The following is a 16,456-nucleotide window of genomic DNA, read 5'->3' on the forward strand; positions in this document are numbered from 1 at the left end:
CTAATCTAAATGGATCGATTGTAATTCTCTTTATTAATATGTTATTTACTACTATGAGAGACCTGAAGCAAAATTGACTACCTATTATGTACTATCTTTTTCGTAATGGGAATTGATGATCAGGATTTGTACTATCCTAAAATCTAAAAAAATTCTAAAGTATCTAAAATGGAGGAAGCCCTCGACCGAAGAAAATATGACTAATGGAAAGCCTTTATTTTTATATTGTCACTTTGGCATTGACGGACGTTTGTTGACGTAGTCTGACATTTTGTTTATGGAGTTCTCTTTGAGTTCCAGTTTCTTGTAAAGCTTTTGTGCCCCGAAAGAACTGGATATATTTTTTTAGAAATGAAATAAACCAAATATAACATTAAGATAAAATTGTCCTTTTTCAGTATAAGTAGTGGTATAAATAATTAAAATGTCTAATTACCAAGAAATCGTCAATTTAAATGTAGGGGGTACAAGGTAAGTTTTCCCATTTACCATTACTATCGTATAAAGTATCACGAAATTCTATTATTTTTCCTACATTTTCAAATGCAATGAATCACGATATTACTATGATGTTTACAAGTTTTTTACACTTGCCGATTCGTTTGTTTTGTATAGTGTCAATGAAAAACCAAAACAAATACATGTTTACATTATGTGTATGAGTATATCTTAGTAATAGTTTCTATTTATGTAGTAGCCGTATCAATATTTTCAGGTTCGCAACTTCATGGCACACTTTGACATGGGTACCAGATACATTTTTCACAGCATTGCTGAGTGGTCGGATACCAACAGTTAGGGATGAGACTGGTGCCATATTTATAGACCGAGATCCAAATCTGTTTGGCCTCATCCTGAACTTTTTACGGATGCATGACATAGACTTAAATAATGTGAACATTAGAGCTTTAAGACATGAGTGTGACTATTTTGGCATCACACCACTGAGCAGGAGACTGGCACTATGTGATGAAATGAACCATTCCTCTTGTGGTGATGTGCTCTTCTATGGATATTTACCACCACCACAATGTAAGATTTTTAAATATGTACTTTTTTATATTTTTTTAGATTAGATCAGAGTGCTGTCTTGCCTGTAATGATTTTATTTTACAAATCACCCATTTTTCTATTTCTCAGGGCCCACCTTTAAGTTGCATATTTATCTCTTATGTTATATATTGGTGAATAATATGATGATACTAAAGTCTAATTTGTTTGTTGTTTGCACTTGTTTATATTGTATTTGCATACTAATTTATTTACTTTATATTTCAGTAAATTTGCCTATCCAAAGTACTAGTAACAGTAGAAATGCCAACAGCTGTTCAAGAAAAAACTCCACAGCCTCCAACTCGGATGGCTCCACAAACAGGACACACTCAAGGAACTCGTCACTTGATCTCAGAACTATTGGGAGGATCCCATCTCAGGATCAGTTAAGGTAAACACTTTAAAAAACCATAAATTAAATTGAAATGAAATATACCAGAAATTAAATATAAATGAAAATTAAAGAATTTAAATTTAAGACTGAAGAAACTAAAAATATGTCAGATTTATTATGAGCAAGCTTTTGCCTGCGGCTCTGTCCATGTATATTTTCCACTAGAAAAGTTATTTATTTGAGATGAATGGTACCGCCTATATCCTTCTCTGTACTCAACCACATGTATTTGAAATTATAAGAAGATTGGCTGAGTACATAAAGCCTGATGAGAATACAAAAAAAATTGTAATATTAGTTATAATTACAATAGTAATAAAATATGGAACAAATAATTAGGATGGCAAAATCAATTTTCAGTAAAAAATCTTTATGTTTTGCATAGTTTTCATAAATGTAATATGGTCTAATAATGATAATGTATTGTTGTAGTCGATGTGGAAGAGGTCATTCCAGGGCAGCTTCCCTAGGCAACAACACAGACTGTTACAAGGGAATACGACCCCCGGAAGGTAAGCATCATATCAGCAACATTTCCTTACAAGTCGTATGCGGCGTGTTGTGCCGCCCTAATAGCCTCAAATACTGATAGGCAACAATAGTATTCTCCTAGAGGATTGACTTCCTGCAGACAGCTGAATAATCTAAATTCTGAAATTTCACTGCAACATCTCAGCCCCGATTATGACTAGCAACATGCGAGCATGAAGGGCTACAGAGTAAGCTGAAACTATAATATGTGGCTAAAGATAATAATTGCTTGTTTTCAGTAAATGCCTGGACGGACAGTATGAAGGTTCAAATAATAAAAGCGCATCACAACTGGATAGCAGTTGCTTACACATATTTTGTCGTTGGATATAGGTGAGTAAACTCTACACTTTGTACGCACTTTCACACAGAATGGAAATGCCAAGTCTAAATGAGAACCTTGTACTGAGACTTTAAAATACATGAATCAGTGTCACGAAGTACATACAATCTTTGATTTCGCCCTAATCATCACCAAGCCTAGCGGACTCCCAGCCCATACTCCAATCCACTCAATCAGGGTAACAAAAACATCTCGCACAACTAATGACAAAATATTCACAGATTAACCGACTCGTGCGGCTGGTACCAAATGTTCCAATCTCCGGTGCAAGACTCGGCCATAGAGCGAATAGCGTTGAACGCAAAGACCGGAAGCAGCGCCAACTCCAGCGGGAACACTTCAACCGGAACTGACGTCATGCTGGGCATCGCCAGCGGGCCGCTGTTGCGGCTGTGGGCGTTCTCTACCCACATTGAGCCAGTACGGATGAACCTGATTGGTAAGGAAAATCATAACACCTCTCATCGAATTTTAAACGTCTTTATTACCATGCAATAGATATTTAAAAAATGTCATTCTCTTTTTCTACAATCATTTGCTTGAATAGTATGTTTGATGCTATTTATGTTTACAATGATTTAATTATTTAGTGTAAAAGACAAAACATACCTTATCAGAATATAACAAATACAGCAAAGGTTTAATTAATTAAACTGATAGGAATATTTGCTCACGATGCTATCATTCTACTTATCAATACTTGTAAATATGAAAGTGGTTTTGTCTTGGTGATAAATATAATATCTATGTATAGTTGTAAGACATCATCACAAAAAATCTAACCTACTTTTTCACGAAACCTCTAATATGTTTTGGTACTTGTGTCTGATGCTTGATGAGGAGTCTTGTTCCCGCCCTACACTATTGTAGGGCGGGAACAACACTCAACGGATGGTCCTATGACCATAGTATAACCTCTAGTGGATATCGACGGATGCGATACGACTAAGCATTATAAAGCAGACAGATGATATGAAAGGCAACCACAACAATTTTGAACACCTTTAGAATTGCTGTGACGTCAAGCAGTTGGGCGATAATAAAATCGGAGACGAATCGTTTTTTTTTTTCATCTTGCGAAAGTTTTTATACGTGGACCTCGGATTTCTGCCACAACCACAACCCCTCTAGCAATTCTTAATATTCACAACCAGTTGCCTAATAAGAACTAACACGACCCAAATGTAACAGGGGACATAGGAGGGAGAGGGACACTGTATATTAATTTTAATCAGTAAGAAATCTTCTTCCTAGCATGTCTATGGCAAATCTACAATACTCTATTGGGTGCTAAATATATTCTTGCCAGAACCGAGCCACTTTGATGGCTTCATCAGAAGCTGCCATCATGTCAGCCCAAGTACAAATGTTTGGGCACTTGGGACAGGTGAGAAGATTGATAAATGGTGTATCAATAACTTTATATTCCAGGCACATTCAACCTTGGCATGCGAGTGGAACACCTTCTGTTCGTGGGCCCGCAGCTGGTCGCGCTGAGCGGCGCCGGCAGCCGCAGCAAGGCGGGCGTCTGGCACACCAGCACTCAACATTGGCAGACCCAGGATGTGGCCCACTTGACTACCTATGACACTGCGGGATCGTTCTTGTTGTTGGGAACGGCTACGGGCACTATTAATTACATTGGTGAGTGAACTTTATGGACAAGCCCTGTGTTATAAGTACATATCTTAAGCCAACACACAACATCGGCAGGCCCAGGATCTGGCCCACTTGACTACCTATGATATGATAAGAGTTGAGAATGACTACAGGCATATTAATTACATTGGTGAGTGAATGTGCACTTTATGTAATTTGGAACAAGGTCCAATGTTGAGCTATACCAAGTTATCTTATATTTGTTGACAGACATGCAGAAGTTTCCTCTCCGCATGAAGGACAATGACCTTTTGGTAACGCAGCTGTACAAGGATCCCAACCAAGAGCCCATCACTGCTATATCTGTGTATCTTACACCTAAAACTAGTGAGTATTATTTTACATAAGCTTCCCGTGTCAACATATCAAAATACTTTGCAAATTCGCCCTTTTTACCGTTGCATAGAGTTCCATGCACAGCAACTTGACTAGCGTCAGACTGTACATAATAAGTATTAATTTAAAAAAAAACAATAACACACTTGCGTTTCTATATGTTACATAGCCAATTACAGAAGAAGAGAGGGACCAAGAAACAGACAGGGAATGAAGGAGTGCTGGATATGTCTCATGTAGATTATAATTAGATGGTGAGAAGTGAAATGCGGTTTGCATTTCATTTCTCACCATCGTAGCTATTTTAGTGAGATGCAGCGAACACACACAGCGGTGTGGTTGATTCGCTGCATCTCAAATTCTAATCGAATGGATAGTGAAAAGTGACATGCAGTTTGCATTTCCAATGTCACCATCGACTCGATTCGCACTCCGCCCTCAGATCTGTGCGGCAACTGGATCGAGATCGCGTACGGCACGCGCTACGGCTCCGTGCGCGTCATCGTGCAGCACCCGGAGACCGTGGGCCACGGCCCGCAGCTCTTCCAGACTTTTACCGTGCATCAAAACCCTATCACAAAGGTAATGCTCTTTTTTATTCTCTATCTCTCTCTCTCCATCAAGGATTACGCGATCTCGCTCTATCTTGTCCGGATAATTTTGTCCGTCAATTAATTTGTCAGTCTGTGTAATTTGTTAATAAATGTTTACCCTTTTATTCATAAAAAACTTATAGAATACTTTCAGCTAATATATATTTTGAAACTGTCGCAGTTTACAGTATTGGACATTGCCAGAACGAGACAAAACATGCTTAGGCTTAAAGGAGAGTAATTTATTAATTTCTCGGCAGGTGTCTCTATCGGAGAACTACCTGGTGTCTGTGTGCAGCGAGTACAACCACGTGCGCTCGTGGCAGGTGACGCGCTTCCGCGGCATGATCTCCACGCAGCCCGGCACCACGCCGCACGCCGCCTTCAAGGTGCTCGCGCTCGAGGCGCCCACTGCGCAGGCGCACAACGACTGCGGTACACAGCACCCTCTTTCTCTCTCTCTCTCTCACTAGCTAGTGTCGCCAGAGACGACTGCGGTACACTTCGGCATTCCTAGTTGTCAGTACCTTTGGCACGCATATCGTCCTTGACGACGTTGCGGTACTATACTGCACTAATTAGCGTGTTGTGTTTGTTGCACTAACTAGCGACCTGCCCCGGCTTTGCACAGGATCATTTATGTATAATTTAAATAAACCTTCGGGCATAAATTGTCTAAATAACAATGAAAAGTTAAAATCCGTTGCGTGATTTGAAATAAGAAAGCTTAAATACAAAGAGACTCGAAGGGCAACTTTGTTTATGGTGTTTGCCTGTTTCGGACGTACAACAATACAAAAATAATGCACATGTTTCTCGTATTTAATAGTAAATAGGAACACTAGAATCAAAATTATTGTCGAAAATTGCTAGTGCCAGTCTTATCTCTTTCCATAAAAAAGAAAACAATAAAATTATCTCCATTAAAAAAAATGTTATTTTTAAAATTCCAGGTCCATATGGAGAGCAAGATGAGGAGCAGATATTCATACAAAAAATCGTTCCCGATACTGACACGCTGTATGTGAGATTAGCGTCGAACGGCAAAAGGTAAGTTTTTTTATTTAAAGCAGCCTATAGACGCCTACAATTCGAGGCGTGTCACACATCGACGTGCAACCACCGCTTTTTGGAGGCAAATATAGGTAAAAATTAGTTACCCAGAACAACTTTGTACCATCTATCTAGTTGCAAGTAGCCGCATACTAATGAACATTTGTAAAACAACAAATAAATGGTACACCATATGCAGGTTGTCTCACCTTTTCTATGTTTATGAAAACTATAAGTACCTTAGTACATTAGTCAGTTTGGTACATAATCTAATGTGGCACGAGTTGAAATAGATTTTTAAAATATTTGATTTGTTGCCGTTTTTATTTGAAGTTACCGCTTTTCCACAGAGTATGCACGATCAGATCTGTCGACGGCTCAGCGGTGTCATGTTTCGTGGTGGCAGAGTGCGAAGGGGCGTTGCGACCTAGAAGATTGTTGCTCTGTGGTCACCGCTCGGGCGCCACGCAGATGTGGGACCTCACCGCGCCCATTGACAAGGCAGCCAAGCCGGGACACATCTCTGCTGCCGGTTAGTTTATCTCTGTCTCTCTCTCATCCTTATATGTTTTTGGTATATTTTCTGTCTGTTTAGGGTTCCCTTTGATAATGGAAGATTCGGCTGTGATTCGGACCGACTAAACCGAAATGTGAAAAATATAAGAAATTACCTATTCTTGTTTATATCTTGTAATAAATATAGCGTGAAAATGGTATTTTGTCATTTACTTAAATATTTAATTTCACTTATAACTTTGTAAACAAATAAAAGCTTTGGCCTTTCATTAAGCAAGAAAATTATGATATAATAATAAAGTAACAACGTTCTTGAATACTTTGGAAAATTATTTGAATCCTATTTCAGTTTTTATTCTCAAAACAATTCAGCTGATAAGTTTTTTTTTTCAACAGAAAGCGAAGAAGACGAAACAGACGGCGGGCCAAGCCCAGACGAACTCGTGCGCCTCCTCTCCGCTTGTGACCTGGACGCGGCCCCCGCCCCTGCGCCCTACGACCCGCCGCGCCCCCTACAGGCCCCATGAACACTGTGCGGCGCGCTGCACGCGATTTACACCTTTATGTTCAACGGGTAGAGCTCTCATTACCTTACGTCATTTGTTCTCCATCGCTCCCCGCTACACGCGACTCGCGCCTTGATGTTGAAATGGTAAGGCTCAAATTACCTATGACTGTTGTCCAGCGCGCCCCGCACCACATTGCACGCGTTTTACACGAATAGGTAATTTGAGTAGTTGTCTAGTGTGCCCCGCGGCACGCTGCATGCGAATCTCACCTTTATGTTTTAACGAGTAGGGCTCTATATACCACTTTATAAAGCAGCGTGTTTCACTGTACACATCGCGATATTTATACGATGCGTGAACGATTTCCAACTTTGTACCCTTGGGGCAGCGTTTAAATTTGCTATGACAAAAAAGGGTATGAAACATTGCGCTACAAGACAAAGGCCCTAGAAAGACACTATTTTCTAACACTTCTAGTAAATATGGAATGGTGAATATTGCCGCGTTATCTGATCTCTTGCCCTTACTCATATATACTAATAACTTTGTCGCACAAAATCCCATTACACGATCGATGTAGCTTTTCATCACAGCATTTCGGCAGGCTGAAGAAAGGTAATAAAAATAAATGGAAAAATTACATATCAGATGTTGACCTAATTACTTACCACATAATAAAATAGACAGCACGCATATATATAACTATAAATTTTGCTTAATTTTAAATCGGTGATCTAATTCCCTAACCGGACCCAAAGAAGCAAGAGCGATAAATTAACGTTTAGATGTTTGTAGGTAGACAAAATTATTGTTGGAAATTAATTTATTCTTGTCATTTTTGCAGTGGACTATTTATAATGTATTTATGACGTTGTAAAAGAAAATGTTTATGGAGGGCAGTCGCTTACGACGTAATCTCAGCACCTATAATAAAAATCTACCCCCGTAAGGACCTTTTCTCATTGAACGTCACAAATGGTGACAGAATCAATTTAGATAGACTTCCCAAAATATTATTCTTTTCAGTATGTACTCGTAACTAAAATTTAGTTTTTCTTTAGTTCCTATCAAATGTCAATCGTTATGGTTATAAGTTCAGTGTATATTTTGATAAATTTGCGGTTGGCAGTATAATTTAAGACGTCGTGTGTACAACGTATATGATGTGTATGTCATAATTTTAAATAATTAATTTAAAAGATCTTGAATGTTGAACAGTTTTTAAACTGTAGCTCTTTTTGTTATATTATTTTTATAAGTTTAAGGTAAGATTCGTCATTACTACTACGCACTCGATGCATTTTCTGTGCAAACAACAGAAATAATGTGTATCTGTGGGGCTAGTACGAGTTTTTGTAATAACGTAATCGTATCGAAATAGACACAATTTATATGGAAAATTAATAGCATTTTCAAGTTGTTGAACAACTTGACAATGTGTATGGGGAATTTAATAGCTCATTTTGTGTACGATAGAGATGCTATTAATTTTCCAAAAGTTCACGCAAATATTTGTGCTAGCACCAAAGAGCCCTTCGCTTGCTTTAGAATCCGATTACTACGTTTGCTGTCGCGAGTGCTTCGCCAGATATTTTTGTAACTATGGCGCATAAAGACTGATTTCATTAATAGGCTCAATGATTTTTAATGAAATTCTCATGAAATCATTTATTTTTGAAAATATTTATTACTATGTATGTTGGAAGGTATTGTAAATACGACTGAGAGTGCAGTGACGTAGATGTTAAACTATTTGAAATTATGTAACTCGTTGTTGTTGTTGTTGTAGTAGTAAAATGCGGTGTGTTATTTTTATTGAATACACTTTCAAATAAAAATTTAATTTTCAACATAAATGTGCTTTAATATAAAGAAATGTGTAAAATAGAGTTTTACTTACCACAATTTTAAAAATCAAGTTATAATTTTCATTTTAGATTTTATTAGTAGGTACATAGAATATCGTTGACTGCAAATCACGCTTCGGCGTGACCGCGAACAAATATCTCATACAAAAATAATCTTAAATATCGATATTTCGTTTAGGCGAGCCGCAGTCAATTTTTTTAATAGATTATATACATATATTATAACCTATTACACTTGGTACTCATAGCCAGAATTAAGGATAAATAATTTAAATTACTTATCAAGCAGCACTAAGTTTTTTTTAATGAAATCAACACACTTTCCGTCTTATGTTCTGATTTCTAGGTGGTTGTATGTTTCTCAATTGTTTCGGTAGAAAGTAATTATAGTGGTTATATTTTCCAATAAATTATAAAACTGAATATTGAATAAATTATTTACATAATTCAGTGTTGTTTAATTTAAGCCAGGTTTCCCGAATATTAATTTTATACATTTTTTTTCACTAAAATTCAATAATTTTAGTGAAAAAAAATGTATAAAAAATAAAAGTAGAAGAAAAACGAACTGAAAACTATTAGAAAAGGGAAAATGATAGCTCACTTTACATAAGTGTCGTGTCATATAAAGTACTGAAAAAGCAATAGAAAGAAGAACTCCGGCGACAAGAGCTAATCCTGATAATGGTCAGTAAGGGCAAAACCATAAACAAGATCATTTGCGTTTTAAAAGTTTATTTTTGAAGTCTTATGTGTATTGGCCATAAAACATACCAGTTTTTAAAGATTAGATCTTAACATAACTGCTGTCGGACTGATCATGCATAAAATAATTTAGTAATACAAACTTATTTCAAAGTTAACTAGGAAATTTCACATAATAATATATGAGCAAAATACCCAACATATGTAGTGTTACCGCTACATTGTCGATACCATAATAATAATCGATGTCAATATCGATATTACAGACGACTATGTGGTAACACTAATATGGGGTCTGATTGGTAAAAAATATTTCACCGATTAACAAATAATCCAAACCCAATAAAAATTTCAGCATATACAAATTTATACAAACATAGCAGTATTACAAATTTATACAAACATATCGATTTAAAAAGCGCTTATACTATTCAACATCATGGTTCGCAAAATTATATCTAACAAAAATAAATCATTTAATAACAAAACAACACATCAACTGACTAGGCAATCTTTAAAATGTATCCTACTGTACCCTGACGTTTCTTACACACTGGATGGCACGTGAGAACTTGAAATTATATTTAATTCTCACTGGGTCTAGAATATTCTCTCTGATCTGATATCATTACTGTGAAATAGTTCACTAGTGTGAATGCGATGACTACTTGCCACTAGAGTCGCTAGGTAGTCGTAAAAGCCATGTGAGATGCCTTTTGGCGACTTGAGTAAAATCTGACACTAGTGTTAGCACAACACACTCAAAAAGAAACAAGACTGTGAAAAACTTAATTTATTCCCATGCTCTTTAATAATAGAAAGTAATTTGATCATGATGAAGTAATTTAATTTGTCCGAAGTTATTTAAGTAAATAAAACAGAGTAATCAGATTAGTAAATGTTGTAACTACATTAGTTTTAGTATAAAATTTATCATAATATGAACATACCAAGATTACAAATAAATGTAATTTAATTATTTTGTAATCTAATTACATTGTAATTAGTTTAGTGTCCATATCTGGAATTGTCCGCCGATTATTTTTAGTTTTTCATAATATACATATACTACTACCAGGCAAAAATATAAATCGATTTAAGTTTTTGTTTGATGTTCTACTATTCCTTTGTTCTTCTTAGTTTTAGGTCTAATAATTCTTAAATTTTAATCAGATAAGAAAAAAATATTGTATCGTTGAATCTTACTTTACTAACATATCTGACTAGATACTGGTTATGTGATGCCGGCTACACACTATCGTCAAACTCAGACACATGCCGACACGAATGTATACACATTGTGTAACTTGTATGAGAGCTTTTATTGACCACATGGAAAATCCTATGTCCGTTGAAAATATGGCAAACTGTTTCGATAGTGTATAGCCAGCATGAAATGTCGCATATTGTGCACATGCTGATCCTGACCATCGTTACATTCTCAAATTACTTCCCATGAGACACTTCGATTATTCTACCTAAAACATAATTATGGCACAAATGAAACAAGAAAATTCCTTAGTAATTAACAATACAAAATTTAATAAAAACCATGATAAAAAATTTCCCGTTTGTCCCTTAAAGTACGCGCCACAAAAAAGTGTCGCATCAGCATGTGAAATCAATAACAGACCGGCCACGTCATGGAGTAAACTTAGTATATAGTATATACTAGGCATTAGTACTACTAGATAATATTAAGTCAGTCTGAGAGCTAAGTTGTTGTTGTCAACGTGACTTATTTTGTGGCGCAGATTTACTAATTAAAAAAAGATCAATAATAAATAAGGGAGAACTAAAATACTAATGCAAATAAATATTATGGATTTGTTCAGAATAAAAATTGTTCGGTAGCAAATGTACAGAAATGGACCTGTTCTAAAGGAAAACATAGTTCTTTTCGTTTCTTGCCAAGATAACTACATATTTTCCATTTAGACATTACAATTATGACGTTTGATAAATATAATCGTATTAAACACATATACGTTATATAATTGTAATGTTTACAATTTTTTAACAGTCTATCACTACGATTTTCGATGTAGTATAACGCTATTTTCACAATTTGTTGTGCAAATTAGTAGATTCAGGATCAGTCAATATCCATATTACAAACATAATAATATGATTACAAGAATACTGTAGCAGAAGTTACATATAATCTATATATCATTACATTTTATTTCCTATTGCATAAAATACTGTTGGGTGCATTTTTATATTTAAAAAAAAATACACAACTAATATATTTGAGCATTCGATTATTATACTGATAAAGTTTTACTAGTCAATAAAATCACAAATCGAATTTAGGAAATAGTTTTGAGAGGAAGACTTTTTCCAAATTTCATGTGTATCATTTACCACCAGCTTCTTTATATAATTTAATTTTAAAACACTTGTACATTTAAGTAGTAGGATTTAGAGATGTCTATTAACGAAATATTTTGTACTCAAATTCTTAGACCCTGTAGAAATATCCGGGAAACAAAAACCTAACGCTAGCAACACAGTTTATAGCATGTTACAACATTTATTTAGTTTATATATGCACAAAGAGAAATAGATAACTGTGATATATGTGATAATACAATTACATATAGTCCATTAAAATATACCTACGCATTAAAAGGTTCGAATAGGGCTAACAATGCGCCGTCCTAAGATATTTCCGAAAAAAAAAAAAAAATAACAAAAACGGTCGGAAATTTTCGAGAACTTATCGAATAAAAGTTAGTTTTCACTGCAAAATGTAAAGATTAAAAAATCTGACGATGAAAAACAAATATTTTCCAAGTTGCCGAGTACAGAGAATTTCACGGTGACACGTCACAAGTTAGGGCTAACATCGATACTCGCACATAATATCGATACCTACAAAATCTAGCCTCTCTTACACGAACATAACTTCACTCCAAGTACTTACTATAAATTTAATTTACGAAACTAAATAATACATTAACATTAATGGTAACACAAGTCTTGAATTAATACCACCATACTACCAAATATAACTGTGAGCGTACTAAAACCATTCCATGGTTCAATGTAGCGCAAAAATTCATTAATATTTTGACTTCAATTTAAAAAAAATAAAGTAGGAAGTTGCCGACAACCTTTACCAAATAACAAAATCAATAGCATAAAAACAAAAGTGAGAAGAGGTGAAAACTTTATAATAGCATTTTTTTTTTATTTAGGCATAAATTTTGTTTTTATCCGGCAACTACCCTGAAACATGTGTTAATTTAAATGACGCGATATATTCTGTTGTCGTAAATATCAGGGTTTGTTATGGGTACGAGCATAATGCTCCACAACCCAAGTCCTAGCAAGAAACAGAACACGATAAGCACGCGTTGGAGAGGCGGGAAGTATATCACGGCGCTAAAGTTAGGGAAACCCATGTGATTGCAAAAGATGTGGGCCACCAGTGATGCAGCAAAGTGTCCTGCAACAGTTAATTTTAATAGAAAAAATCATAGTAAAAGTTTTATATACGGAATATAAAAATGCAATATGCTTTTTTTTTGCTAATATTTTTCCCGTGCATGAAAAATAGGGAAAGTGTAGGGTAACAAAATATTTCTTAAATTAGAAAATATTTAACAAAATAACTCACCAGTCCTCAAGAATATATAAGCAGAGTAAGCACCAAAGAGACTAGTATATGTGAACTGGAATACTGAAAATAATATCAACAAGGGAAATAAGGCACTATTCTAATTTCAGAGTTAATGATAAGAAATATATAAAAAATAAACCTTACATGAGACCATAAGTGCAGTCCTGATAGCAAGACCACCTCTTATTTGTTCAAGCATATGATGAAAGTGAGCTGTAACAAGAATTTATTTATTTTATAGGGCATATAATTAACCTAACATAAAGCAAGAATGGGCAGACGATATAATGAAAGTCACAGGTTGTACTGAGGCACAGGACAGAGTAGGTTGGCATACACGAAGAGCGGCCTATGCTCAGCAGTGGGCACAAAGAGGCTGAAATTATGATAATGATGATGATGAAAGCAAGGACAAAACACAGTATAAACTATAGGTTCATTAGTTATCCAATAACAGGGCCATACTTCTTTGATCCAACTTTATGTTAACTCTTGGAATACAGAATATCATGAACTGTTTGACGACCTCGGTGGCGCAGTGGTAAGATTCTTGCCACTGAACCGAGAGGTCCCGGGTTCGATCCCCGGTCGGGTCATGATGGAAAATAATCTTTTTCTGATTGCCCCGGGTCTTGGATGTTTATCTATATATGTATTTATTATAAAATATAGTATCGTTGAGTTAGTATCCCATAACACAAGTCTCGAACTTACTTTGTGTACTCAATCTGTGTAATTTGTCCTAATATATTTATTTTATTTATTTATTCGTTTTTTTTTTCTAGTGATTGTCCTGGCTTCACACCAAATTTTTTTTATTTATAAATAAAGTTTCAGGAATAAATAACAGTGACAACTGCATCAAAATCCATTGTGTGGTTTAGAAGAAGCTTAGAAACAGATATGGAGGGCAATTTTGTTTTATACTGTGTAGTGAATATTACAGATTTTGTTGTCATACCTATACCAAACAGTAGAGGTCCAGAGAAGACAGCCGTCAAAGGGTCTAAGCATTGCAGCAGCAGTGGCATCATGCAAGCTCGGAACACCCATTCTTCACTAAGGGGAGCCATAATGTGGTTCCTAACCCATACCAGGTCTTGCCAGTTGGATATCCAGTAAACAGGCTCTGGAAAAAAATTGGAATTAATTTCATTATGTCAAACATTTAAATGGAATTATTTCTAGAGTTTCTCTATATATTCTTCTTCTTGGGGTGTTGATGCTATTGAAATTAGAACACCAAACATGATAACGAAATAATTGAATTTAATTGTAAATAAAAATCTAATGCTGGTATGACTACCATCCCAAGCACTAGGTAGAAATCCAACTACCCAACTTGTAACTAATATAAATGTGAAAGTGTATTTCTCCTTCTTTCATGTCAAAACGAAGCATTGGAATGAGCCGATTATCACATGGACATAGCTGGAGAGTGACAAAGGCTATCTTGGAAGCAGCGGGCATCAGCTAATATTTAAATAAAATAATAATATTAATCATACAATGACTTACCAGCATATAATTTCAATAGCCCAGATAAGTACTGCATGGATAGAGGACCCATAAATAATACTACAGTTAAAAATAAGGGAAAAATTGTGGCCATTATTAAACCAGATAATCGAAGGCCCATCTGTTCAAAAAATGTGCCTTTGTTCAAATTTTCCTCTGTTAGGAATAATCGAGTTATAAATGGAGCAAATAGCATCATGCATGAGACACTAAAAAATCTTCTTTTAATAGTCGTGGGATGGTCTCTGTAATAAACAAGAATATTTTATAAGATAAAGTCATAATAGTAAATATGATCAAATAGACTAAATTATAATAAAAATTACCATGTACCTATTTTTTGGAGATTTCCAAACATACAGACTTGCAACATATGAACATGTTAAAAAGACACAAGCGAAGACAGAAACCATACATGAATTTTCATCAATAAAATCTTCGGACAACATGCTGACACATAAATAGGTAATTTTAAATTTTCACTTTACGAAAGATTCACTTTTTAAAAGAAAACAAAATAGCCGAAATTGCACTTGAAAAACCTAGAAATGACAGGACGGACAACATGACAGATGACAGTCATTTACATACCTACATCATGAATGTAGACCAATGACCACAGAATACATTTTTATCCAATGACCAAAGAAAAACATGGACTGAACTAAATACCTACCAACAAGAAAAACGTGCATGTACCTAAACTGCAATCGCCGACTAGAATGGCTGCCACTGGGATAGGGATGCGACTACAAAGTTCCTCTTGGGTAAAGGTCCTTCTAAATTAGAAGGACAGGTAAAGTTTACAGACCTAGTTTTTAAATCATTTTACCCTATCTTATACTACTAAACTAAAATTTTATATATTTGTGATCGCGTTTTCGATAACGGTGCTAAGGATTTCGTTGAAATTTGAAATATAGGTAAATACGAAGATAAAATGTCAATTTGGCTAGGTCCCATGTCTGGCATAACTAGTTTTTGCTAAGTACTATTTACCAAATTACACTGTATAATATTGCTCATGCCTGTACACCCGAAGTCTGTGGACTGATTATTGGAATTGGATCGATCAGTGCCCTTCAGGTTCAATATAATAACGCGTTTAGGGTACTGTTGAGGCTGCCACGATTCGACATTGCAGTACATCTGTGTGTTTCACGCTATGCTTTCAAACAGACATTACATGACATATTACTTTGCTGTTTTTGTCTGTTCATAGTAATCTTACAGCAGATCCGATTTTCCTGAAATCAGAACCGGTTTGTTTCCTGAAATTAAAAAAAAACTTATTTTAAAATTAAAGGCCTGTTCTGCTTGTTCCATTTATTACTTTCTTTGTCTAAAATGAAGCTTACCCTGGGCACTGAAGACTAGTAGCTCAAGATGCAAACGGAACATTACGCTCGGATTATTGCGATGAGGGTATTTAGGATGAAAATAAAATAACAGTTTATTTTATATATTTTTATTTATTATAATAACAGATGGGTATTTTTTTTCAGAATGTAAACAAATGACGGCATGAAATTTATGAAAATATCGTATGTACCACAAAAATATGATCAAATATTAACACTTAGAAATAAATTTATGTTTTTGTTTAGTTTTACTTTTGAATTGGAATAATTTCAATCGCTTTTCAAAGAAACAACTAACTATGAAGCGTCGAGGTCGATTTTTGTTTTCACGTCACTATAGAACACTTAGGCATATTGCTCTAGGTTTTTCTCACACTACCATGTAATTT

The 16,456-nt window shown here is 35.2% G+C and overlaps 2 protein-coding genes across 3 annotated transcripts; one reads left to right on the top strand and one right to left on the bottom strand.

Moving 5' to 3' along the window:
* Nucleotides 1-265: 265 nt before the first annotated feature.
* Nucleotides 266-9,305, top strand: LOC128677005 (uncharacterized protein). Its single transcript, XM_053757518.1, has 13 exons — nucleotides 266-471; nucleotides 716-1,032; nucleotides 1,279-1,444; nucleotides 1,880-1,959; nucleotides 2,218-2,311; nucleotides 2,543-2,760; nucleotides 3,753-3,965; nucleotides 4,191-4,307; nucleotides 4,759-4,898; nucleotides 5,170-5,344; nucleotides 5,863-5,959; nucleotides 6,313-6,494; nucleotides 6,875-9,305. Exons 1-13 carry the CDS (start codon nucleotides 425-427, stop codon nucleotides 7,003-7,005), a joined length of 1,977 nt encoding a protein of 658 aa, XP_053613493.1. The 5' UTR covers nucleotides 266-424; the 3' UTR covers nucleotides 7,006-9,305.
* Nucleotides 9,306-9,573: 268 nt separating this feature from the next.
* Sras (severas) lies at nucleotides 9,574-15,288 on the bottom strand. 2 transcript variants are annotated; one of them, XM_053757519.2, is made up of 6 exons: nucleotides 15,040-15,288; nucleotides 14,707-14,951; nucleotides 14,150-14,317; nucleotides 13,333-13,401; nucleotides 13,186-13,248; nucleotides 9,574-13,014 (listed from the first exon to the last, which is right to left on the bottom strand). In XM_053757519.2, exons 1-6 carry the CDS (start codon nucleotides 15,153-15,155, stop codon nucleotides 12,812-12,814), a joined length of 864 nt encoding a protein of 287 aa, XP_053613494.1. In that variant the 5' UTR covers nucleotides 15,156-15,288; the 3' UTR covers nucleotides 9,574-12,811. The 2 variants fall into 2 exon arrangements, with proteins under 2 accessions (XP_053613494.1, XP_053613495.1); XM_053757520.1 differs by having other exon boundaries at nucleotides 15,033-15,142.
* Nucleotides 15,289-16,456: the final 1,168 nt, after the last annotated feature.

The sequence above is a fragment of the Plodia interpunctella genome, chromosome 17 (genome assembly GCF_027563975.2).
Source record: "Plodia interpunctella isolate USDA-ARS_2022_Savannah chromosome 17, ilPloInte3.2, whole genome shotgun sequence".
NCBI lineage: Eukaryota > Metazoa > Arthropoda > Insecta > Lepidoptera > Pyralidae > Plodia > Plodia interpunctella.